Below are 21,315 nucleotides of genomic sequence, written 5' to 3'. Positions count from 1 at the left end.
GGGAGACCCGCCGGGACGCCGACCGCCGCCATGCACGTCGTGAAGCGCGGTGAGGGGCGGCGGGCACCGGGGCGGGGATGGGCCCCCTCGTCTGGGGATGGGGTCTTCCTCCGCTTTGCGGGGGGCCGTGTCCCTCTCATGGCGCTGGTGTGAGGGACGGGACCCCCTGTGCTTTGGGGTGTCCCTCTTACGGCGCTGGTGTGAGGGACGGGACCCCTTGTGCTTGGGGGGGGGGCTCCCTCTCATGGCTCCTGGTGTGAGGGACGGGACCCCTGTGCTTTGGGGTGTCCCTCTTATGGCGCTGGTGTGAGGGACGGGACCCCTTGTGCTTGGGGGGGGTGTGTGTCCCTCTCATGGCTCCTGGTGTGAGGGACGGGACCCCCTGTGCTTTGGGGGGTCACTCTCGTGGCGCTTGTGTGAGCAGATGCCCCCCCCCCCGTTTTGGGTGGGTCCCTCCTGGGACGTGGAGATAAGGGATCCTCTTTGCTTTGGGGGCACCTCGTCTGCACTGGGGACGACGACACAGACTGAGGGAGCTTCCCCCACGACATCAAGAGTGAGGGCTGAGACCCCTAAGTTTACTTTGGGGGACATTCCCCCCTCCCCCCCCCCCCCCCCCCCCCCCCGGCAATTGAGCTTTGGGCTTGGCCCCCCCGCCTTCGTGGGGAGTGCTGGGCCAGAGGAGGGACCCCCAGCCTTTGCCGGGGGGCTCCTCAGCTGGGTTCCCCCCCGCTGCAGCCCGAGAATTGGGTTTGTACGAAGTTTTAGGTGTGCGTGGGGTGGGAATTTCTTGGCCCTGTGGTGGGAGCTCCCTGGTTTTCTTCACCGTGCTGAGCCCTGCGCCTGGGGGTGAGGGGTCCCAGGTGTGGTAGATCATGTCCAGCCAGAACACGCCGGGGTGGAGGGACAGCCTCTCTTCTCCTCGAGCGAAGAGCTGAACGGGTTGTCCTTGGTGATTGCCAGCCCAAGCTCCCCCAAAGAGGGCTGGCTCCTTGTGTGAGGTGCTGGGCGAGGGGACGCTGCGCTGAACTGGTTCTTGATTGTCACGGGAGCTGCTCTGACGTAGCTTCTTCCCCAACAGATGGACGCCAAGAGCGCGTCATGTTTGACAAGATCACGTCGCGCATCCAGAAGCTCTGCTACGGGCTCAACGCCGACTTTGTCGACCCCGTGAGTCTGTCCTTTTTCCTGCGCTCCCGTTCCCTGTCCCTCCCGGTGGGCTCTACTGAGCGGGTCTCACCCGGTTGTTCTCCTTGGCAAAAGCCTGTGCAGGAACTCCTGGGAACCACATCCATATTGTGTTTCTTCTGAGTGTTTGTGTCCTGAGGTCTTTTGCTTCACAGGTACGGAGTCTGAGACTGTGGAGGGGGAAAAAAAATCACTTTACCTGTTGTAAACCTACCTCAAATGTTGTTGATAGGGCTTCTTGTGCTTAAAAAAAGTTGTATTCTGCTCAGGTATTTTGGTTTGGGTAGGTTGCTCCCAGTTTCAATCTGCAAAGCTTGAGCGATACCATATGGAAAGTAGCTCTTGATCCTCTCTCAATAAAACAAGGCCCCCTTTCTGACTGACAGGACCCCCCTGCCATTATCGTGTCCCTGCTTTGGTTTCCTGAGCTGTGCAGGACTTTGAGTGCGTGTCGATCCCACTCGTGTAAGCCGAAGCCCGCGCAGAGGACGGCTCCCTCGTGGATCCGTTGGTCTCTGTGGGGTTTTCGTGCAGCTGTGCAGACCCCGTCTGCTCGTCTGGAGCTGCCAGCTTCGGCCCTTCCCTTCTCGCAGATCTGACGCTCTGCTTTCGTGGCTTGAATCGCATCTGTGCAATATTTGATGCTCCTTCTTGTAGTGGTCAGTGGGAAACACCTGAGGGAAGAGGAATCACTCCAGAGGTGGTCGGTGCGAAAGTCTTTTCCCACGAAAGGCCCCAAGTGGCAGATGAAGATGAGGTTAAGCCGTGAAGCAAAGGCCATTGTCTCCCTCCCAGGGCTGGGTTGTTTTTTGCTCTTGTCATGGAATGGTCTGAAGCACAGCACTTCCGTGTCTCATGGGGCATTTATGAAGTCCAGCTTCACTTGGAGTTTCAAAACCTCCGAGCAAGTCTGGTTTAACCTGACTTCTCTCCTGGCGGGCTTTGCTGCTGCTCTGTCCCAGCCTTTAGGAAAGCATCGGCAGATGAAAAAAAAACCCTTAATGATTTCGGGTTGACAGTTTCTGCTTTCATCGCTCTTTCCTTGCTCTCCCTTCTACCCCAGTGCTACTTCAAAATTTTGGGAGTCAGTACTTCACCAGGAGGGTTTGGTCCTTTAATTTGCTTTGCCATTCGGATGGAGTGAACGGCGCTGCTTGTGGTGACGCACGCCTTACACCTTCCGCAGTTGAAACGTCGGGCTTTTTGGTTTTTCCCCCCAGCAACAGGTAGCTAACCTCCAGGATTTCCCCTTTTTCAGGCCCAGATCACCATGAAAGTGATCCAGGGGCTGTACAGCGGTGTCACCACAGTGGAGCTGGACACACTGGCTGCCGAAACGGCCGCCACCCTGACCACCAAACACCCTGACTACGCCATCCTGGCTGCAAGGATCGCCGTGTCCAACCTGCACAAAGAAACCAAGAAGGTGTTCAGCGGTGAGTCTCTCTGGGGGCCCTGGGGTGGCGGTTAGTCAGAAAGGGAGTAGGAGGTTTAGAGGCTATAAATACAGCAATCTCTTCCTTAAGCAGAAGTTACTGAGTTCCCAGGCTGGCAGCAAATGCCGTGGAGATGAAAAACACACGTTTCAGGCATGTCACCAGGAAGGGAATTTGCCTGTTTGGTGACTGATGAAATAGACTGGTGAAAAATGGAACTGACTGAAATCAGGTTGCACCCACTTTCGTTCCCATAAATTCTATAAAAAAACATTGTAAGAGAAGTGCATTTTTAAGGATAACGGATTAGTAACGGTACTGAGCGGGTGGAAGGCAAGTTGGGTGTTTGTAGGGCTGGAGGGGGTTATTTTGGAGGTCCTGCCTGTGAAAGCCTTGAAAACACATGGCGGGTGCTGCCTACGTAGCTCTGTGGATGGCCCTTCTGAGCACCTTTCTGTCGCAGATGTGATGGACGATCTCTACAACTACATAAACCCTCACAACGGGAAGCACTCGCCGATGATCTCCAAAGAAACTCTAGACATAGTTTTGGCCAACAAAGATGTACGTAACTTATTTTTTTTCCACTTCTAACTTTTAAAAATTCAGTGAACTAGTTCAGATAACTTATTTTTAAGCAAGCCATGTTTGTTTTAGGACAAAAAGCCCGTGCAGAAACCAGTGCAGGTGATAACTGCTCTGTTCTGGGGAGTTGAGAAGAGGGGATGTAGGAATTCCCCTCGTTAAGGATGTTCCTGTAGTGGAATCTATTTCCTTGGATGTCCTCGTAGTTGTGGTCTGCACAACTGATTAATTTGAGGAAAAAGTACCTTTTGATGTAGCAACCTGTTCTGTGTGTGCTCAAGGGAGAGGTGAGGTTTGGTTTCTGATTTCAGGTTGTTCCAGGTCTGTGTTCTTACGGGGGAGTCACGTTCGTATTCTGATTCTCTCTTGTGTGTCTGAGTGTCTGGTTAGACTTCAGGAAGATGCAGCCAACAGTCGTGCACTGTACTTGGAAAAAAAATGGTTGAAACTGTGTGTTTGTTGTTCCGAGCTAGGTGCTCTTCCCTGCTTTATTCCTCCAATCTGGTACCTGCTCAGTGACCTGTGAGGCCAGAAGTGCCAGGCAGAGATGGCGTTGTTCTGCCGTACTGCCAGGCACAAAAAAGCTGATGGTAAATGTGAATTTTTCTCTGTATTCTTTCCTCTCAGCGCCTGAATTCTGCCATTATCTATGACAGAGACTTCTCCTACAACTACTTTGGCTTTAAGGTAAAAAGCACATTACTCGTGCTAATGAAGAATCCTGTCTTGATCTCGTTCTGGAGCGGAGTCTTTTTGGGAAGGACGGTGGTACTTGCAGAATCATCTAGATTTGGGGCAGGAGGGCACTGGAGCAGGTGGGCTGTTAGTGGGTTTGTAAAACCCCACCGAGTACCTGCGCAGGGCGGTTGCCTCACTGGGTAAATCACGTCCGTCCTCCTTGGCTTCGCGGTGTCCCCTGGGCTGCTCTCGTGCTTCAGCTGTTGGGCTCTGCTTCGCAGCAGACAGCACTGAGCGGCGCCGAAAGCTTCCCAGCTCGTGCCATTCCTCAAGGAAACGATCTGATTCTTAACAAACCAAAAAAAGGGATTTTTCTTTTTCCCCGTTGTTTGGCGCAGCAGCTGCTCTCAGTGTGACATCCCTCGCGTTTGTCCTCTTCCGTGCTGCTGGAACATCTCCCCCGCAGCCAGGCCAGGCTCCTGCGCCCCTGCTCCCCTCGAAACGGGCTGCTCCTGGCTGGATTGGTTTGGGGCACGGCACAGTGGCTAGCGGGGGGGCACCTCGCTGTAGGCGTGCACGAGAGAGTTCTTGCGGATCTCCCGAAGAACGGGGGGGTCTTTGCCCCGAGTTTCCACTGAGGCGCCTGACGTGGTGCCTTCTGGTTTGGGGGAAGGAGTTGGCAGCGAGGGAACAACTAGCGTGTGTCGAGCGCAGAGCAGCTGCGGGAGCAGCACGGGAAGGAAAGGGGGGACCCTGGAGAGGGTAGGACATAGAGATGCAGTTCCTGACGTCCCCTCCTGTCACTGCTGCTGTCACCCGTCAGGCACAAGCTTAAAAGGCATCTGCTCTGCTTGTAGGCTGGCTGTGTTTGTCATCAGGTGTGTCCAGCACCCAGCCCTGCAGGCGGTGACACTAACAGTGTAACTGACAGCTCTTTACGGGGGGGTGGGGTTGTGGAGAACGGGCACTTCTGGCCTGAACTCACGGTGGGCTGAGGGGCACGTTGAACCTCGTGGCCGCACGTGCCGCTCCCATCCGGAGAGTCCTCAGTGTTGGAACCTTCTGGGTTTTGTTTTAGTCGTTGGTGATGGTGTCCTGTGCCACTGACAGGAGGAGTGGAGTGCAGGGCTGGTGCTTCTGTGGAAGCCTGGGATAGGGAGAATGAAGGAGCTGGAGTTTGGAGTTCATAGGGTTGTTTTTTTTTTTAAAGCTGCAATCCACATGTCTACTAAAATGCATTCTCTCTTTTTAAAGACTCTAGAACGCTCCTACCTGCTGAAAATCAACTCCAAAGGTAAGAACTGCCTGTATCGACTTAAAGTGTTATTTTAAAGTCAGGACCGTGGCTCAGAGCAGGGGTTGAGGAGGAACATAGGCTTCCTCATAGCTTTCCGTAAAGCATTCCGGGGAAAGCCCTGTGTGCTGATGTCAAACAGCAGGACGGGTGTCGTAGGTGTTCTCTGGGCACGGGCTGCTGCTTTTCTCAGGCTGAGGGTGCAACGTTTGTTGGTGGCAGCGGCCCTTGCACGAGGAGCGGCCGATCGTCACAGAGCAGCGCTGTGGCGGGTTCCTTGGGCGTTCCAAACCCGGGCGGTGTGAGCTGGGCTGCCCCGGTCCGATTTAAGGACCCTAGTGCTGTGAAAGCTGCCTGTCACCTCGGGTCTACCAGGTGGAGTCATTCCCGTCCAGCTGGTAACTTGTTCCGTAATGCAAAGCGCCTTTTAGCAAATCCGAGCTGAAAGCGCTACTGTGCCGTCAGTGCCGGGTACTGCAGGCCCTTGGCGTGAGGATCCCAGGGCACCAGGAGAGTGAGAGGTTGACACTGTAATATAACCAGCCTGGAGAGCAGTGGGATGCTGGGCTGGAGGTTTGACTGGATTTTAACTGTTAATGCAGGTGGTTTATTTTTTCCCCCGGGAGAACGGTCAAGCGCTGGAGCAGGCTGTGGAGAGGGCTCATGCGGTCTCCGTCCTTGAGTTCCTCAGAACCTGACTGGATCAAGCCCTGAGCAAATGGGTCTGATTCTCTTAGCCAGCTCTTTGAGCAGGAGATTGGGCTGGACACCTCCTGAGCTCCTCCCCACCGGAATTACTCTGCGGTTCTCTGCAAACCGAGGCTCTCAGGTGGCTGGCTGCACGTTGGCTGTCGCTCCCTGCTGTGGCCTCCGCCTCCGTCGTGTGTGACAGCAACTGTCACGCTGACCTTCTTCCTTGTCTCCTGTGCTTTCTGTGCGTAGTTGCTGAGCGTCCTCAACACATGTTGATGAGGGTGTCGGTGGGGATCCACAAAAATGACATTGATGCTGCGATCGAGACTTACAACCTCCTGTCTGAAAGGTGGTTTACCCACGCCTCCCCCACGCTGTTCAACGCAGGCACCAACCGGCCTCAGCTTTCCAGGTACCTTTGGCTTTCGAGTTGGCTTAGTGCATAACTGGGCCGAGAGAAAGTTTTGGAGGTCGGGTCTGTTCAAATGGAACGCTTTCACAACTTCTGAAAACGTGAGCTGTGTTTCCGTGGCTGTTCTGTGGAGTTTTGAGAAGCTGCTGTCAAGTTTAACCTGATACCTGGTGTAGTCCGTGGGGAGCAATACGCAGGTTTCTGAAGCTGATGGGAACGTTTACATGGCTCTCTTTTTAAATACAAGTTACTTCTGTGTGTGGTCTTCTGTAGATTGCAGAATGGATCCTGGTAATTGTTTCTAAAACGTGCTAAAGTAGCGAGTGTAACTGATATGGTTTTAATAATCTTCGCTTTGATCACACGGTGCCGACGTTCAGCCCGTACCAGGGCTAAGCTGTAGCGGTCACTCTGTCACCCGATGACTGCTCACCAGCCTGAGAGGGTAAAAGCAGAGAGGAGCCGTGGGTAGAAGCGAAGCAGATCTAATGAAACTCCCCCAATACCAGATGAATACGCTGCTGTCACCATCTGCCGGAGAGCAGTCCTCGGGAGAGGCCGGAGGAGGAGCAGGGGGAACCCCGGCAGGAGCCCCCTCTCCTCAGCAACCCTTCCCCCTTTAGAATGACCGTGACATTAGGGTGTGGACTAGACCTGTGGCTAGCTCAGGCCAGCTGCCCTGGCTGGCTTGAGCCTGGCTGGGCTGGGATTCTGTCCCAGCCAGACCAGGACACCCAGGTACCAGTAACGCAGCTATTGCTCGTGATGTTTTCTGAAACTCTCCTATATTCCACTTGGCACCCTGTGGGTTTGCCTCGCTCACTTGCTTTGTGTGGCACGTTAGAGATTCAGTGTTTACCCTTGTCTCTCTGCAGGCCCGGTGAAATGCTTCTTGGCTTTTTTTGTTTGTTTGTTTGTTTTAATCTCTGTGTGCTGAAACTCTGTGTTTTCGTTAGCTGCTTCCTGCTGTGCATGAAGGATGACAGCATCGAGGGGATCTATGACACTCTCAAGCAGTGTGCGCTCATCTCCAAGTCTGCTGGTGGGATCGGCCTTGCTGTGAGCTGCATCCGAGCCACGGGCAGCTATATTGCGGGGGTGAGCGTGCGGGCGGTGTTCCCGGCAGAGGTTAACCTCCTGGTTTGGGGAGACATCTGTGTTTCCCACATCTGCTGAGTCAGTTCAGCACAGCAGTTCGTCCAGCTCGGTAGTGCTTCCCTTCTCGGTGTGCCCTAAGGCAAAAAGGTTGGCTTTCCCTGGTGTTTTGGCTGAGAAGTCCTTCCCGAGAGAGGTTCTTACTCCGCTGTTGGATCAGACGGTTCCGGCTTGCTGGGGTGTTGGCAGCCTGGGAGCGTGCTCCGCGGCCAGTGCGTGGCTCTTTGCACGTCGAGCTGCTCGCGGCCGTCTGGACGTGTGTTGGGTGGAGGTAACCTCTGCTGGCCTTCACACGGCTAACGCAGGGGAAGGCAGTTGGGAGGCACGTTCTGTTAGCTCTGCGACCCGGAGCTGCCCCACACGTTTTTGTCCCTTTCAACAACAAAGGAGAGGGGAAGGGACCACCAAGTGCCCGGTTGGGGTGGTCAGTTCCCGGCTTTCAGCGTAAGGGTCTTGCAGGTGGCTGGATGACGTACAGAAGGTGTAGGCCCATCTCTCAGGCAGTAGCTTTTCTCTGCTGATGGTTTCCCTGTGCCTCTGCAGACAAATGGAAATTCCAACGGGCTCGTTCCGATGCTGAGGGTCTACAACAACACTGCCCGTTACGTGGACCAGGGTGGAAACAAGGTACTGGCTTTCCGTTCGGTTTGGGTCGCGAAGGGGACCTCGGGTCAGAGGGAGGGGTTGCATGCCTGTGAGAGCAGCAGCAGTGAGCTGATGAGGTGGATGACACCGAACTCAAGTAGGGCTTTTCCCCCCTTGTTGTTGATATGCTGGTGTTCCGCTTTCACGGTGCGCCTTAACCTGCCGGTGCATCTGTCGGTGTAGGTCTGCTGCCTGAGGCGGTGCCGGAGCGGGCTCTGGCGCTGGTGACAAGGCCCTCCTTGAATGCCCTGTAGCGAAGTGTAAGACTGTAGAAAGCTTCTTGATCCTTTGTCTCTGCAGAGTCCAGGGGTCAATGGAGGCGTGACATTGGCAAGAAGTAAATCCAAGATCTGTCAAGCTCCTCTTTACGCAGAGGAGATCTATTTTTGGTACTAAATAATTTTTATTGAGAAGCTGGAACTAGTAGCGTGGCAAGTGAGAGTGACAGTCACACAAAATGAGTATTGAAATGGCCCTAACGAGGCTGTAAACCCAAGCTCCAGCTAGTTCAGGGTGTTGCCTGCACTCGGGGGCAGTGCAGGAGGTTTTCTTTTCAAGGGCAGTTTGTTCTGATCGTGGCTGTGTTTTATGTGTCAGAGACCCGGGGCTTTTGCCATCTACCTGGAGCCGTGGCATTTGGACATCTTTGAGTTTCTTGACTTAAAGAAGAACACTGGGAAAGAAGAGCAGCGAGCCAGAGACCTCTTCTTTGCCCTCTGGATTCCCGATCTCTTCATGAAGCGAGTTGAAACCAACCAGGTGAGAAGCTCGGTCGGTGCAGAAAGGGTCTGGTTAAGGAGAAGCAGGCGACCAGCCCTGGGTGGAGGTTGCAAAGGGCTGCAGAGCTGCCTTCCCGGCAGCAAAGGACCCTCCCAAAAGAGCTGCTGCACCTTGTTTGAGGGCTGGGCTGGGGGAGAATGGCGTTGGAGAACTCCAGCAGGATACTTGGCCTCAGTGCTTATTCTTGCAGCCCGTGACTTCTGTAGTTAAACCTTTACCCTAAATTTTCACTCTGGGGTTTCCTTAAAGCATCAAAATCTTCTCAGGAAATTGATCTTCGTACGACTGTGTTTGCTTTAACTGGGTTGTGGCTTGAGAACCAGTCGTCTCAGGACTGGAAGTGCGGTTTGGTCATACATATCCTTATGATTACTTTTTAAATAACTCTGATAAACGCCTCCCCCGGGCCCGCTGGCAGAGTTGGCTCCTGGCCTTTCAGGCGGGAAGCGCAGTTTGCGTGTCCCTGTTCACAGCAGGATCTGCCGACGGGGGCAAACGCCTTTACTGGGCAGGGTGCCCGAAGGTTTTCTCTGGATGTTTTTCCTTCTTACAGGACTGGTCCCTGATGTGTCCAAACGAGTGTCCTGGCCTGGATGAGGTGTGGGGAGAGGAATTTGAGAAGCTATATGAGAGGTAGGAGAAGTGAATACGCTTTTAAGTAGTGGTCATCCAGGCAGGGAACTGCCCTGGTGGTGTGGTGTCGGGGAGCCAAAGCGCGGGCTTGTGGTGGTGGCTCGTAAGCGGCCGGTGAGTTCCATTATCAGACTGGTAAAAGGACAAAGGTGGGGATTGTCGGCTTCCTGGGTGCTTCAGAGCTGCTCTAGGCAGAATTGGGTGTGAATGATGGTCTTAGCTTGGTGGAGGGAAGTGCTGAAGTGATCCCTGCTTAAAGCAGGTGGCTTTGTTTTGAACCAGTTGTGTAGACCTTGTGGTGGAAGGTTTCGATTTCCTTTAAACAAGGTCTTGGTACCCTGCTGTTAAAGACTCTCCTGGCTAGTTCAGGGTTCACCCAGTGCAGGAGTGGGGTCCTGCCCGCCGGGGAACCTGCCGTTGCTGGTTTTGGAGAGGCTGGGAATCGCTGAGCAAGGTGTGCCCTGTTGCAGCTACGAGAAGCAAGGCCGCGTCCGCAGGGTGGTGAAGGCCCAGCAGCTCTGGTACGCCATCATCGAGTCTCAGACGGAGACCGGCACGCCCTACATGCTGTACAAGGACTCCTGCAACCGCAAGAGCAACCAGCAGAACTTGGGGACCATCAAGTGCAGCAACCTGTGCACAGAAATCGTGGAGTATACCAGCAAGGATGAGGTAGGCGGGGAGCAGGGGCTTGGGGCGTTTGGGAAAGCTGTGGCCGCTCCTGTTGCAGCTTTCTGCGGTGTGTCTGGCTGTTGGCTGGGGAACAGGCAGCTCGGGGAGCTCTGGGGGTGTTGTGACTCGAGTCCTTACGGCTCTTGCGCTGACCCTGTGTGCAGGTTTCCCCTCCCTTCCACCTCCCGTGGGGGATCTGGTGTCAAACAAGGTGCCCGTCAAAGCGAACCGCTGAAAGCTTGAGGGAGACGCGAGCTCTCGGGCTTGCTGGTGGCTGATGGAAGCGTCTCCCTGGCTAGTGGTTTAGCAAAGCCACACCTCTCTTACCCCAGGCTTACATTTCAGTAGCAATTCCCCCCGAGTTCCCCGTGTACTGCCCTCACCCTGGCGCTCTGCGGGCGTGTGACATTCGGGCCACGCGTTGCTGACAAAGGCGAAGGAAGGACGTGGAAGTGCGGCCGTGCTGGTCAGCGCGGAGCGGTCCTGCTGCGGGGAAGCTCTTGAGGCTGTTGTAACGGACGGTGGCAGTTGCTACCGCCTGAGCCGCCAGTTGTTCTTCAGCTGGCACTCTGGCAGGTTCCCAAAGTCCTGGGCAGTCCCGGAGAGGTGGGGAGCCATCTCTCCTGCCTGTGCTGCGCAGGAAGTCTTAGCTGCCGCCTTCCAGTTCTCCTGGGGCTGGAACTAACGCTGGTGTTGAAAAATGACCAGGAAAATGCCCCAATATCGTCTGGATCTCATTGAGATCAGCGGCTGGCTCTGGTAACACGAGAAATGGTTAAGCTTAGCTTACGTGAGGGTGGCTTGCAGGCAATAGGATTGCCCAGGCTGAATCTTCATGGTGATCCTGATTTCTACTAAACCTTTTTTGAATTATTATTACCTTTTTTACAACTCTTGAGAGAGAGAGGAGTGCGTTTCTCCAGCCTTGTAGGCCGCGTGGTGCTTTGTTTCCATATAGTTTGGATAGAGATCGTGCCGTGGAACTGAGACTGTGGGGTTTTTGCAGGGGGGGTGCTGGCTGCTGTGCCTGTTCTCACCGTGTTCTCTCCGCAGGTTGCAGTGTGTAATTTGGCCTCCATCGCCCTGAACATGTACGTCACTTCAGAGCACACGTATGACTTCAAGAAGCTGGCTGAAGTCACCAAAGTTATCGTGCGAAACCTGAACAAAATCATTGACATCAACTACTACCCCGTGCCAGAGGTGAGCGCCGTGCTGCGCTGGCACGGGGCTGAGGGCGTGCCGAGGGGCTGGTGACGGGGGGCCTGCTGCTCTGCAGCCACCCCAGTTCAGCCTGGGGCGGAAGGGGTGGGCGAGGGGTTTTGGCAAATAGTTGGGAGTTCCGTTACCTGCCTGTTGGCAACTGTGACCCGTCCTTCGTGGCTCATGTAAGCTCCAACCCAGAACGGTGCCTCCGTGAAGCAGTTGTAGGAAAAGCCTCTTCCTGAGGTGATTCTGCAGTGGGAGTCTTTGTGTGTGTCCCGCAAGGCCCAGAACAGCACTGGGAAAGGAGCGGACAGTGGAGCGGAGGGAAGGATCCTGGAAAGATCCCGAGAAGGTGTAACTCGGTCGTGTTGGTTTTGTGTGTTCTGGGGAGGGCACGTAGACTGCTGTCTGGAAGGAAAGGGGGAGGGGGTTGGTGATTGTTGAGGAGGAATGGGAGCAGCGTTTGCTGCCTTGCCACGGACGTAGAGGAGCCAGCAGTGGAGCTGGGTGGTGGAGGAGGAAATAAGCAAATACCCAAAGTGCGAAGCCACACCTGATGAGGATCAGCTTTTTCTAGCTTACATGATTTGAATGCATGAGTTTAAATGTCTTCGTGGGCCTGGTATTTTTTTTCAGAAAGTGCTTAGTGTTCGTGTCTAACCCACGGCTCGCTCTGTGTGTCAGGTTGAGCAGTTGACATCAGGGGTCGCTCCCAACGAGCGTAATCTGGGCCCACCAAACAGTGGGGAGCTGGGCAGGACAGGAAGGTGGGTCGTCGCAGGAGAAGGGGTGGCCTGTAAGAGTTAAGGCCATGGCACGGATGAAAATTCCTCTCGGCGGTCCTTTCCAGCCTTATTTATTCCATGGTTCCGCGTAGTTCCGCCGCAGGCCGTTACTCCCTTTGCTTGCAGGCCGAGCGCTCCAACAGGCGCCACCGTCCCATTGGCATCGGCGTGCAGGGCCTGGCAGACGCCTTCATCCTGATGAGGTGCCCCTTTGAGAGCCCCGAGGCCCAGCGCCTGAACCAGCAGATCTTTGAGACCATCTATTACGGCGCTCTGGAAGCCAGCTGCGAGCTGGCCAGGGAGCAGGGCCCCTACGAAACCTACGCGGGCTCTCCCGTCAGCAAAGGGGTCAGTGCCGGCAGCTGCCCGTGGCAGGGCCGATGGGACGGGAAGCGGGTGGCGTGGCTGGAGGTGTGTGGCTGAAACGCCTCGGGCTGGTGACGCTGCGACAGCACCGACGGTGCTCGAGTTTTCCTCCTCCGCTTGGCTGCTTGAGCGCAGCGAGGAACGCGCGAGTTAAACGGAGGCGCAGGGAGCGGCAAAAGAAAAGCCCCAGCCTGTGCTGGCTGTCCCCTGTAGCCCGTTAGAAGGCGGGGTGTTTGTAAGATTATGAGGCAGGAGCTTTGCTGAGGCTGAATGGTAAAGAGAAGGTCACAGGAGTAATTCACGGGTCGGTTTACAATGTGGTGTGTGAAACAGCGCGAAAGGAGCGCCCTGTCTAATCTGAACCTACACCCCTGTCCTTCAGATCCTGCAGTATGACATGTGGAACGTCACCCCGTCTGATCTGTGGGACTGGAAGGCTTTAAAGGAGAAGATTGCTGCGTGAGTAGCCGTGCCCAGTCTGTCCTGGAGGTCAGGCGCCTTCGGCGCGCCCCAACTGACCACAAACAAAGGACAGGGCGCAAGGGTCAACGGGCCCTACGTGTTCCCCCCGCCCCAGCAGGTCTGTCTCCAGAACTGGTTTGTGGGTGGCTTCCTTCTGTTGGCTCTTACCAGCCAGAGAGCCCACCCCGGGGCGGGTTTAGCTGAGCTCCCGTGTCGTCCTGGAGGCACCAGCGGGATGGTTCGTGTTCCCGTTAAGCAAACGTGGTGAGGAGTGAGAGGGAGTCAGCCGGGCTTGGAGCTCTTTCCCCGCAGGCAGGGAGGAGCAGCTGAGCCTTGAGTGTCCTGGAGACAGGAATCGTGGGAGCGTGAAGCACCTGTACTGAGTTTGTTCAGCTTGTGTGGGTTTAATGTTTAAATTTAGTGTGTGTCTCTGCTGTCTCGTGTATGGAGGGGTCTCGGGCTCCTCACGGGCTGCTCGTTGTGGTTGTGCTGGGGAGTCCCTGACAGATATTTGTTTTTCCTACGCACTTTCTCATGACTAAATAATTTGGGAAAGCTTCTGATTGAAGACGAAAATACTTCAGTTATGCTTCCATGCTGACCCACGTTCCAAGTTTAGTGGAACTTCCCTTTCTTTACTGCAGGCAGTCTGAGGGTTTGCAGGTTACCCTGAGAAGGTGAGACTTCTGGGCGTGTGAGCTGAGGGTTCCTTACACTGGCCCTCAGCTCTTTGCAGACTGCTGGGCAAACTGGGCTGTTCTCGGGTCTCTTCTGTCTCGTCTCGCTTGGTTGCAGCTTTCTAACTCTCGCCTGTTGTCACTAGATACGGCGTCAGAAACAGCCTTCTCCTCTCTCCCATGCCAACTGCTTCGACTGCTCAGATCTTGGGCAACAACGAATCCATTGAGCCCTACACCAGCAACATCTACACGCGCAGAGTCCTCTCAGGAGAGTTCCAGGTGAGCGAGGCAGCTGTGGGAAGGAGCTCCTCTGTTTCCCTGTCTTTGATGACTTTCGCTGCGAAGACAGACGAGGCGGAGGCCACGCGCTCGGCAGCTGTTCAGTCGGGGGAACATCCAGCCGGTACCCTGGGCCGTGGTAGTGCAGCCTCGCGTATTCCACAGCAGTCGTCGTGGAATAGGCAAAATTGTCAAGAAGCGCTGCTTTTGCCTGGGGAAAACCCCACCCTTTATGAGGCCTCAGGATGGCCCGCAGGACTAACTGCGAAATGGGTGGTGATTAGTGAAATTATTGAAGGGGCACGCGTGCTGTGGGAAGAGTAACCGAGACCCCGGTGCTGCTGTGCCCGGTCCTGAGGAGAGGGCTGCGTGTGAAGCGCTGAAGAGGGCATGTGAGAGCTTGGCAGGTGCGGAGGGGCCTGTCGGTTAGGGAAGGGTGTGAAACGACGGGAGCTCTGGAGGCTGGAGTGGGCGAAGACCTCTGCGAGACCGACACCTGGCGGCTGGGGAGGGCTGGTCTGCCCGTCCCCTCCGAGGTGGCCCCTCATGGGTGTCAGGGAAAGCTCTCCGCTTCCTCCTCGCTGCAGGGTCAAGTCAGACCCGCGTGGTGAGGTCAGAGCAACAGGTTTGCTGGCCTGCTCCGCTGTGTAGGTGGGGTGCGGGGCTGCTGGGCAGGCACCCCCAGGCCCAGCAAGCAGGACTGGGCTGGTTTTGCTTCCCCAGTCCACAGCCTGTCGTGTTCTTTCCCCTTCTGACCCCAGCCTTGGTGATTGTTTACCCCCTTACTTGGTAACTCAGGTGGGGGTCGGCGGCCCTGCTCCACCAAGGTCTCTCCCTTTCGCATCTCTTGGCGTTCCTCACGCAGGGGAGTGCCACACGCTCCCCTTTCTCATTGGTGACGTCCCCTGACGTTACTGTCCCACTAGCGTGGCCCCAGCCTGGTGTCAGCCTGCAGCACCTCGTGTTTGTTACCCTGCTGTTCAAACCTTCTGCCTGCGCACCTCGGGGCTGGCGGAGGAGTGAGGGTTTGTCAGGGCTGTACGAGGTCGTGTTTAGCCGTTTCGCGCGCACTGGGTGGATTTGCCTCCCCTGGGAAGGTGTGCCTGCGCCGGGGGGCAGGGCGGGTGGCTTGGCACAACACGCGGCGCCCGCCGCCTTTGGCCTTTGCCCCTCGCAGGTGGTGAACCCGCACTTGCTGAAAGACCTCACAGAGAGGGGCCTGTGGAGTGAGGAGATGAAGAACCAGATCATTGCCCACAACGGCTCTATCCAGGTACGCTGTGTCCAGGAGGGATTCCTGCTCGGCTCGGGGGGGGCGCAGGCCGGGGCGGCCGTTTGCCCCGGGTGGCGCTGAGATCCGCTGCGTGCGAGTCGCTCGGCTGGCCTGGGGGGGAGGGAAGAGCTGCCACGGGCGGCACCTCCGTTGGAAATCCGAGGGGATGCGCCCGCTCTCGGCCGTGGTTTGTTGCCGCGGGAGCTCGCCCGCGTGGTGGAGAAGCCAGTGGAAATGCGCTGCTGGTTACGGCCGGAACAAATCCGAGTCGGGCTGCTTGGCTTCGGGCAGGTTCTGCGAATGTTGGGGTTCCCGTTTATCACGAGGGTCATAAAGGGGTAATTCCATAGCGGGGAGTAGGCTCGAGGCAGGAGCTGGGTACCTGACACCCAGGAGTTACGTGGAGAAGAGCCTGCATGGGGTGAGTTGTCACGCCGGGGCGTTGGGAACGCCGCTGTGGCCGTTGTGCCTGCAGTCACGCACGCCGCCGCGGCGCGTCCCGTTGGTGGTGAAGCTCGGAGAGGTGCTGGCTGCTGGTGGCTTTTGGTCAGGCCTCACAGCTACTTGGGGCGAGGCAAGGTCTGTGGGCAAGCCGCTTTGTCCCTCAGAGTCCCCAGGAGGAGCCGTCCCGTTTCAGCAAGTCGGGTTTCTTCACGCTTTCGGATACAGGGTGCTTGGATTCGGGCACAGAGTTCGGCTGCCCAAAGCCCCGGTTCTAGTCAGGATTGCTGGAGCCTCAGCAGCTGGTGAAGAGTTTGATGATAGAGATAGGGACGCTCGGGCAGTCGCTGGTTACCCGGCACTGGGGAACTCTTCCTGCTCCTTCTAGAACATACCTGAGATTCCTGAGGACTTGAAGCAGCTCTATAAGACGGTGTGGGAGATCTCCCAGAAAACCATCCTCAAGATGGCAGCAGACCGAGGAGCTTTCATCGACCAGAGCCAGTCTCTCAACATCCACATCGCGGAGCCCAACTACGGCAAACTCACCAGCATGCACTTCTACGGGTGGAAGCAGGTACCGGCGGGCGGGCGGGGGCTGAGGAGCCCTTTCGGGAAGGTTGGCCCTTTCCTTCCGAGAGCCTGGCGTTGCTGGCGGAACATCTCCGGAGCAATGAGGCTGCGGACGCCTGCGGGGTGCTCCCGTTAGCCCCGGCAGCTCCGGGATGTGCCTGTGTTGACGGAAGGTCGCCATCACGACCACCTTACCTACACAGTCGCAGAGGAGCAGACACTTCTGTGTCGCAGCGCTGGGAAGCAGGGGGGATGCCTCCTCCTAATGTGCTTCAGAGTCACATTAAAAATTCAGCATTTTATCTCCTTTTTCTGCAAAGTCATGGTCTTTAACGTATTTTAACATAAGCGGGCATGTTATGCCCACTGTTAATTTTGACATTTACAGTGATTGGTCCACCTATTAACTAACTTCATTAATATTCCTATGCTAATATAATCATTGGTTCTCTTGCTGATCAAGATCTCTGATGTGCAAATTAGGATGGGGAGGATGTGAGAGTCTTCACCTTAACATTCCTTTGTTTCTCTGGTTTCATCACATAAGATAAGAAGACAGGCCAAGAATGGGCACTCTCACTCCCTGTCTCCTGCCTCCCTGTTCTGTTCTGGACAGTTTCACAATTAGCAGCAGCTTTAGCTTTGACCTTCTTTGCAAGGCAGCAGCTGTTGTTTCTGAGCATCAGGGAGGCTTTGTATGTCTCTTACTACAACTAATATCCTCAATACATAGCGTTATTTATTCACTAAGGCAATTAAGTTGTTCATGAAAAGCAATTCGTTATCGATGAAAAGTAATTCTCTATTCAAAATTCGAACTTGATTTTAACACCTGTGCGGCCGGCGTGGGCTGAGGGCGGTCGGCCTCCGCGGTTCGGAGTTGGGCTGTGCCGCTTGCCTGCTCCCCGCCGGCTGGTTCCGGCTCTCAGGCTCGCGGTTTTTGCTCTGCAGGGCCTGAAGACTGGCATGTACTACCTGAGGACCAAACCGGCTGCCAACCCCATCCAGTTCACCCTGAACAAAGAGAAGCTCAGAGAGCGGGAGAAGGCCTCCAAGGAGGAGGAGGAGAAGGCGAGGAATAAAGCGGCCATGGTGTGCTCCCTGGAGAACCGGGAGGAGTGCATGATGTGCGGCTCCTAACGGATCCGCCCCGCGGTGCCAGCAAAGCCGTCCCGCCTGGCTGGAGCCCTGCCGAGACAGAAGCATCTGGTGTAACCTGGGGGCGTGGAGGCTGGCTGGCGCCGCGGCAGAGGGGGCGGTGGCTGTAGTGGGTCGTAGCTTCCCCGTCCGCTGGGGGTTGGTGCGCGGGTGTGGGTAGGGTGCGTGAGAAGTTTGTCTGTCGCTTCAGTAGCTGGGCTCCCGGGAGAACCTCCGTGCCCTTGCGTGGCCTCACCTTGACCCTGTGGGCAGGGCTTTGGACAGGCAGGGGAAGTGCTGATGCCGCTTGCCTTGGAGATCCGCCCTGGAGCCCCTTCGCTTGCTGAAGGCTGTTGTGTCTTCAGAGGAGGGAGGGACCTGGCTGGTGCCTTCGCTGTGAGGAGGCAGCAGGAGGAGAACATCCCTAGGCTGGGGGTGATGTGCTGCCTGGAGAGTTCATCTTCTCCATCCAGCCTGCCAGGGCAGAGCCCTGCGCTGGGTGAATACTCCGGTTCTGACCAGGAGGAGGCAGAACTGCCGCAGGGCGGTTTATTCTGTGTGGAGAACCTGCTCTAACTTACCGCTCGGCTCTCTGGCAGGGGGCTTCCATGCTGCCCTTGGCCAGAAAGCCTCCTCAAGCGCACGCACCGTCTTTCCCCAAGAGCTGCATTTCTCCACCCCAGCGAGTTATGTGATCTTTTAAAAAATAATACATTTCTGCTTATCCGTGTACTTAACTCCCCACTTTAATGCGACGGGGCTCCCTCACCCAGTTCTTAAATATTTATTGAATTCATGTACCACACAACTAACCCTTTAATCCAGCCAAAGTCAATAAAATGTGGAATGTCGAAGGAATGAGCAGTGGTATCTTGGGGACGCTTTTTCTGATGAGAAGTGGGTTGTAGCAGCTGGAGGCCGGGGCCTTGTTTGTGAGCCCTGCGCCTCCCCCAGCGCGGTCCGAGAGACGCTGCCAGACGGGGCGTGTGAGCAGAACCCGGCTCTGCTGGGGCAGCCCCGCTGCCTCCCTAGGGTGTCAAGTCCTTCGTGTGGTTTTGAAGATCTGGCCTTAAGGTGAGCACGAGGAGGGGGCTGAGGGACTCGTCACTGCTCCTGGCGCCCCAAGAGGTTTCACCAAAAAGATTCCAAGGGGACGGGGCCTTTTGACTGCAAAAATCCTCTCCTGAGCGAGTTTTGGAACAGTTTTCGGAAGCTGCAAGGGCTGGAGCGGGGCTGGTGGGGAAGCAGAACCCCTCTCGCAGAGCGCGCTGCCCTCGCCTGCGGGATGGGGCAGCGAGAGTTCAGGGAGGACGGAGAAACGGCGCGTGGGGCTGTCCGCAGGGCGTGGGGAGGTGGGGCTGGAGGCACAAATCTGCCGCGTGGACCGTAACGGGTGGGTTTAGTGACGTTACGGGGACGCTTGTGCCTGTCCTGGCTTGGAGAACCTCGGTGGGACGGACGGGGTCCTTTCCCCCCGCCTGGCGCCGGCCCCTTGCCCTCTGCAGAGCGCGGACGGGGCCGTCGAGGCTGCGGCCGCCGTCGGCGCCAGCGTGGGCTCTCGCGTGGCCAAGGGCAGGGCTGTCAGCAAGCTGTCACTCAGTCTGACCGGGCTTTGCTTCTCGAGCGTCCCCAGGGCAGGTTTTTGGGACTGGGTGAAGCTGGATAACGCCCCGGTAGCGTATCCCTGTGTAAACGGGAGCGGCACCCAGGGGACCCCCCGGTTCTCCCAGTTTGGTTTTGCTGCCACCTCCCTCTGAGGCGCTTCCAAACACGAGTGCTGTTGAAGTCGGCACTCCTGCCTGAGCGGGGGGAGAGCGAAGAGGGCTCACGCTTCTCGCTGGACGGAGAGGAGAGGCGGTTAGAGGGGAGCTGGAGCGGGGGGCGAGCGTTGTGCCGGATGCCGATGCTCCTCAGGAGGTGCCGGAGGAGCCTCAGGAGCCACCGTCTCTCCCGTGCACAATTTGTCCTTAGCTGCTGCCCTGGCTACTGCTCTCCTGGCCTTTGGCCTGTCTCCTGCTGCCGGTGCTGCTCCTGCAAACACTCTTATTCCCCAAAGGCCAACCCGATGTTCCTCTTGCTGCTGCCTTAGTTCCCCAGCCGCTGTCGCTAGCCGGGGCAGCGGGCTGGCGTCGCGCGAGCAGGGTCAGGTTTGCTCAGTTCCTTTTCTGAAGTGGGTTTCTCTTACCCCTGCTGTGGCTGGGCTGAAGCAGCGCTCGGCAGACCGCTTCCCTCTGGATCGCCTCCCCGCCTGGCAGCAAGGCGCTGCTGCTCTCTAGGAAATAGCTCTGGGCTACAGAGAGAGAAAAAAAAAAAAAACAAAAACAAACAAAAACCAAAAAGAAAATGGAGTATTTAAATGCTAGAGACCCAGGCTGGTGGTGACATTGCTGCGTGTGGTTCCTGGAGCAGGAGGAGAATGAGCGAAGCTCAGGGGTTCATAGTGCTGAGCGTGGGCCGCCCAGTGGGGTCTGTGGGAGATCCTGAGTGGAGACCGGCCGAGACCCTTCCCTTCAGCCTCGTGCACCCCATCGCCAGGGTCCTCTCCAGACGGCCAGCGCTCGCTGCCCGTTTGCCCTGGGACAGCCGAAGCGGAGGTGGTGAGACCACCCACGCGTCTGTCCCCGAGGCGGGGATCGCTGCCTGCCTTGGCCCCAAGCGCTCCTGTGGAGCGGCTGTCCGTGCCCGCCGAGAGGCAGCGGGGAAGGGGACCGTGCCCCTTGCTGGTAACGGGGCGCCGCAGCCAAAAGGCTGGCACCGGTGCGAGTGGGACGGGGAGTCAGCCCGGGGACAGCGAGGGCGGCAGCCGCCTGGGCTGGGCTCCCGGCTCGCCCTTCACCAGCCCTCGAGCTCACAAGCCGCCCTCCCTGCTCCCAGCTGAAGCCCAAACAGGGGCCTTGGGGCTGCGCCCGTGTAAGGGCCGGTCCGAAACCAGCGTTGTCTCAACCTCGTCATCAGGAATATGGACTCTAAAAGTGAGGCTGCCACCTTGACAGGAGTCTGCAGCAGCCTGAGGAGCAGCTGCTGATCCTGGGGATGGAATGCCAGGCTTGTGAGGTCGTTATGCCCGGGACAGAGCAAGGACGAAAGCTGCATCTGGCAGGACACAGCAAAAGGATGGAGATGTTGCTGTCTGCTCCTCCCTTCTAGAAACCTTGTGGGGGGAGAGAACAGCTGAAGGAAGGAGCCTTGCAGAGGCGAGAGGGCTCTGTTTTGGCAAGAGTGCTGTGCCATTCTCCGGTGCCAGGGACGAGCCTGAGAACCGTTATCAAGAAGGATCGATCAGCATCGATGGAGCCAAGAAGAGGCGGAGATACAGAGGAGGAGCAAGGGCTGCTGCTGGGCATGAAAAGGGGCTCCTCAGCACCCAAACTGTGGAAGCTTCCCCCACCAAGGATCACGACGATCGGTAGGACCGGCGGGATGCTGCCCGGACCTGGGGCCCTCGGGACACCTTGGACCCGCGGTGGCAGCTATTGACCTCTGTCCTCTTTTCACTTTACTTTTTCCTTTCCTTTCACCCTCTTTCCCTATTGCACGCGGCTTTATGGGCTAACAATAACTTTTCACTGTTGGATTGTAGCAAACCCCTTTGGCGTTGTCGCCTGAATTTTGCACTTTGAGATCACAGTGAACGAACCATCGTGAGTCCACAGAGTGGACCGTGACAGCCCAACAGTCCGGTGTGAGTCTGGTCTTCCCGTAGCCTTCAGCAGCGGTCCGGCCCCAACCCGGGGAGGTGGGAGTTCTCCCGTCTCCAGTTGCGTGGGACACGTTCGTGGGAGGTGTCGGCTTGAACTTCATCGCGCCTGGGTGAGCGTTAGCACCAAACCTGCCACCTCCACCGCCGTCCCTGCTGGCGTCCAGCTCCATCCACGGCGGCAGCACCTCTAACTGGGGGTGCGGGTGGCTCTGGACACCGTGCTCGGTGCTGGCTCTGGGGGC

At 56.8% G+C, this 21,315-nt stretch overlaps 1 protein-coding gene across 1 annotated transcript; it reads left to right on the top strand.

Annotated features, from left to right (window-relative positions):
* Positions 1-18,227, top strand: RRM1 (ribonucleotide reductase catalytic subunit M1). Its single transcript, XM_086475528.1, has 19 exons — positions 1-49; positions 1,082-1,170; positions 2,447-2,624; positions 3,088-3,188; positions 3,837-3,896; positions 5,142-5,181; positions 6,124-6,286; positions 7,243-7,384; positions 7,985-8,068; positions 8,684-8,845; positions 9,420-9,499; positions 9,970-10,171; positions 11,225-11,374; positions 12,289-12,510; positions 12,911-12,987; positions 13,814-13,949; positions 15,127-15,222; positions 16,052-16,240; positions 17,188-18,227. The coding sequence occupies exons 1-19, from the start codon at positions 31-33 to the stop codon at positions 17,374-17,376; spliced, it is 2,379 nt and encodes a 792-aa protein (XP_086331654.1). The 5' UTR covers positions 1-30; the 3' UTR covers positions 17,377-18,227.
* The last annotated feature ends 3,088 nt before the right edge of the window (positions 18,228-21,315 follow it).

This window comes from Leptosomus discolor, chromosome 1 (genome assembly GCF_034619465.1).
Source record: "Leptosomus discolor isolate bLepDis1 chromosome 1, bLepDis1.hap2, whole genome shotgun sequence".
In the NCBI taxonomy this organism is placed as follows: domain Eukaryota; kingdom Metazoa; phylum Chordata; class Aves; order Leptosomiformes; family Leptosomidae; genus Leptosomus; species Leptosomus discolor.
The sequence above is the reverse complement of the archived record's forward strand: the minus strand, read 5'-3'. Positions and strand labels throughout refer to the sequence as shown.

Excerpts from the sequence above, each read along its gene's own strand:
- RRM1 (XM_086475528.1), top strand. Across the intron at positions 2,625-3,087 it reads AACCAAGAAGGTGTTCAGCG|ATGTGATGGACGATCTCTAC; the intron begins GTGAGTCTCTCT and ends TTTCTGTCGCAG. Across the intron at positions 8,069-8,683 it reads TGGACCAGGGTGGAAACAAG|AGACCCGGGGCTTTTGCCAT; the intron begins GTACTGGCTTTC and ends TTTATGTGTCAG.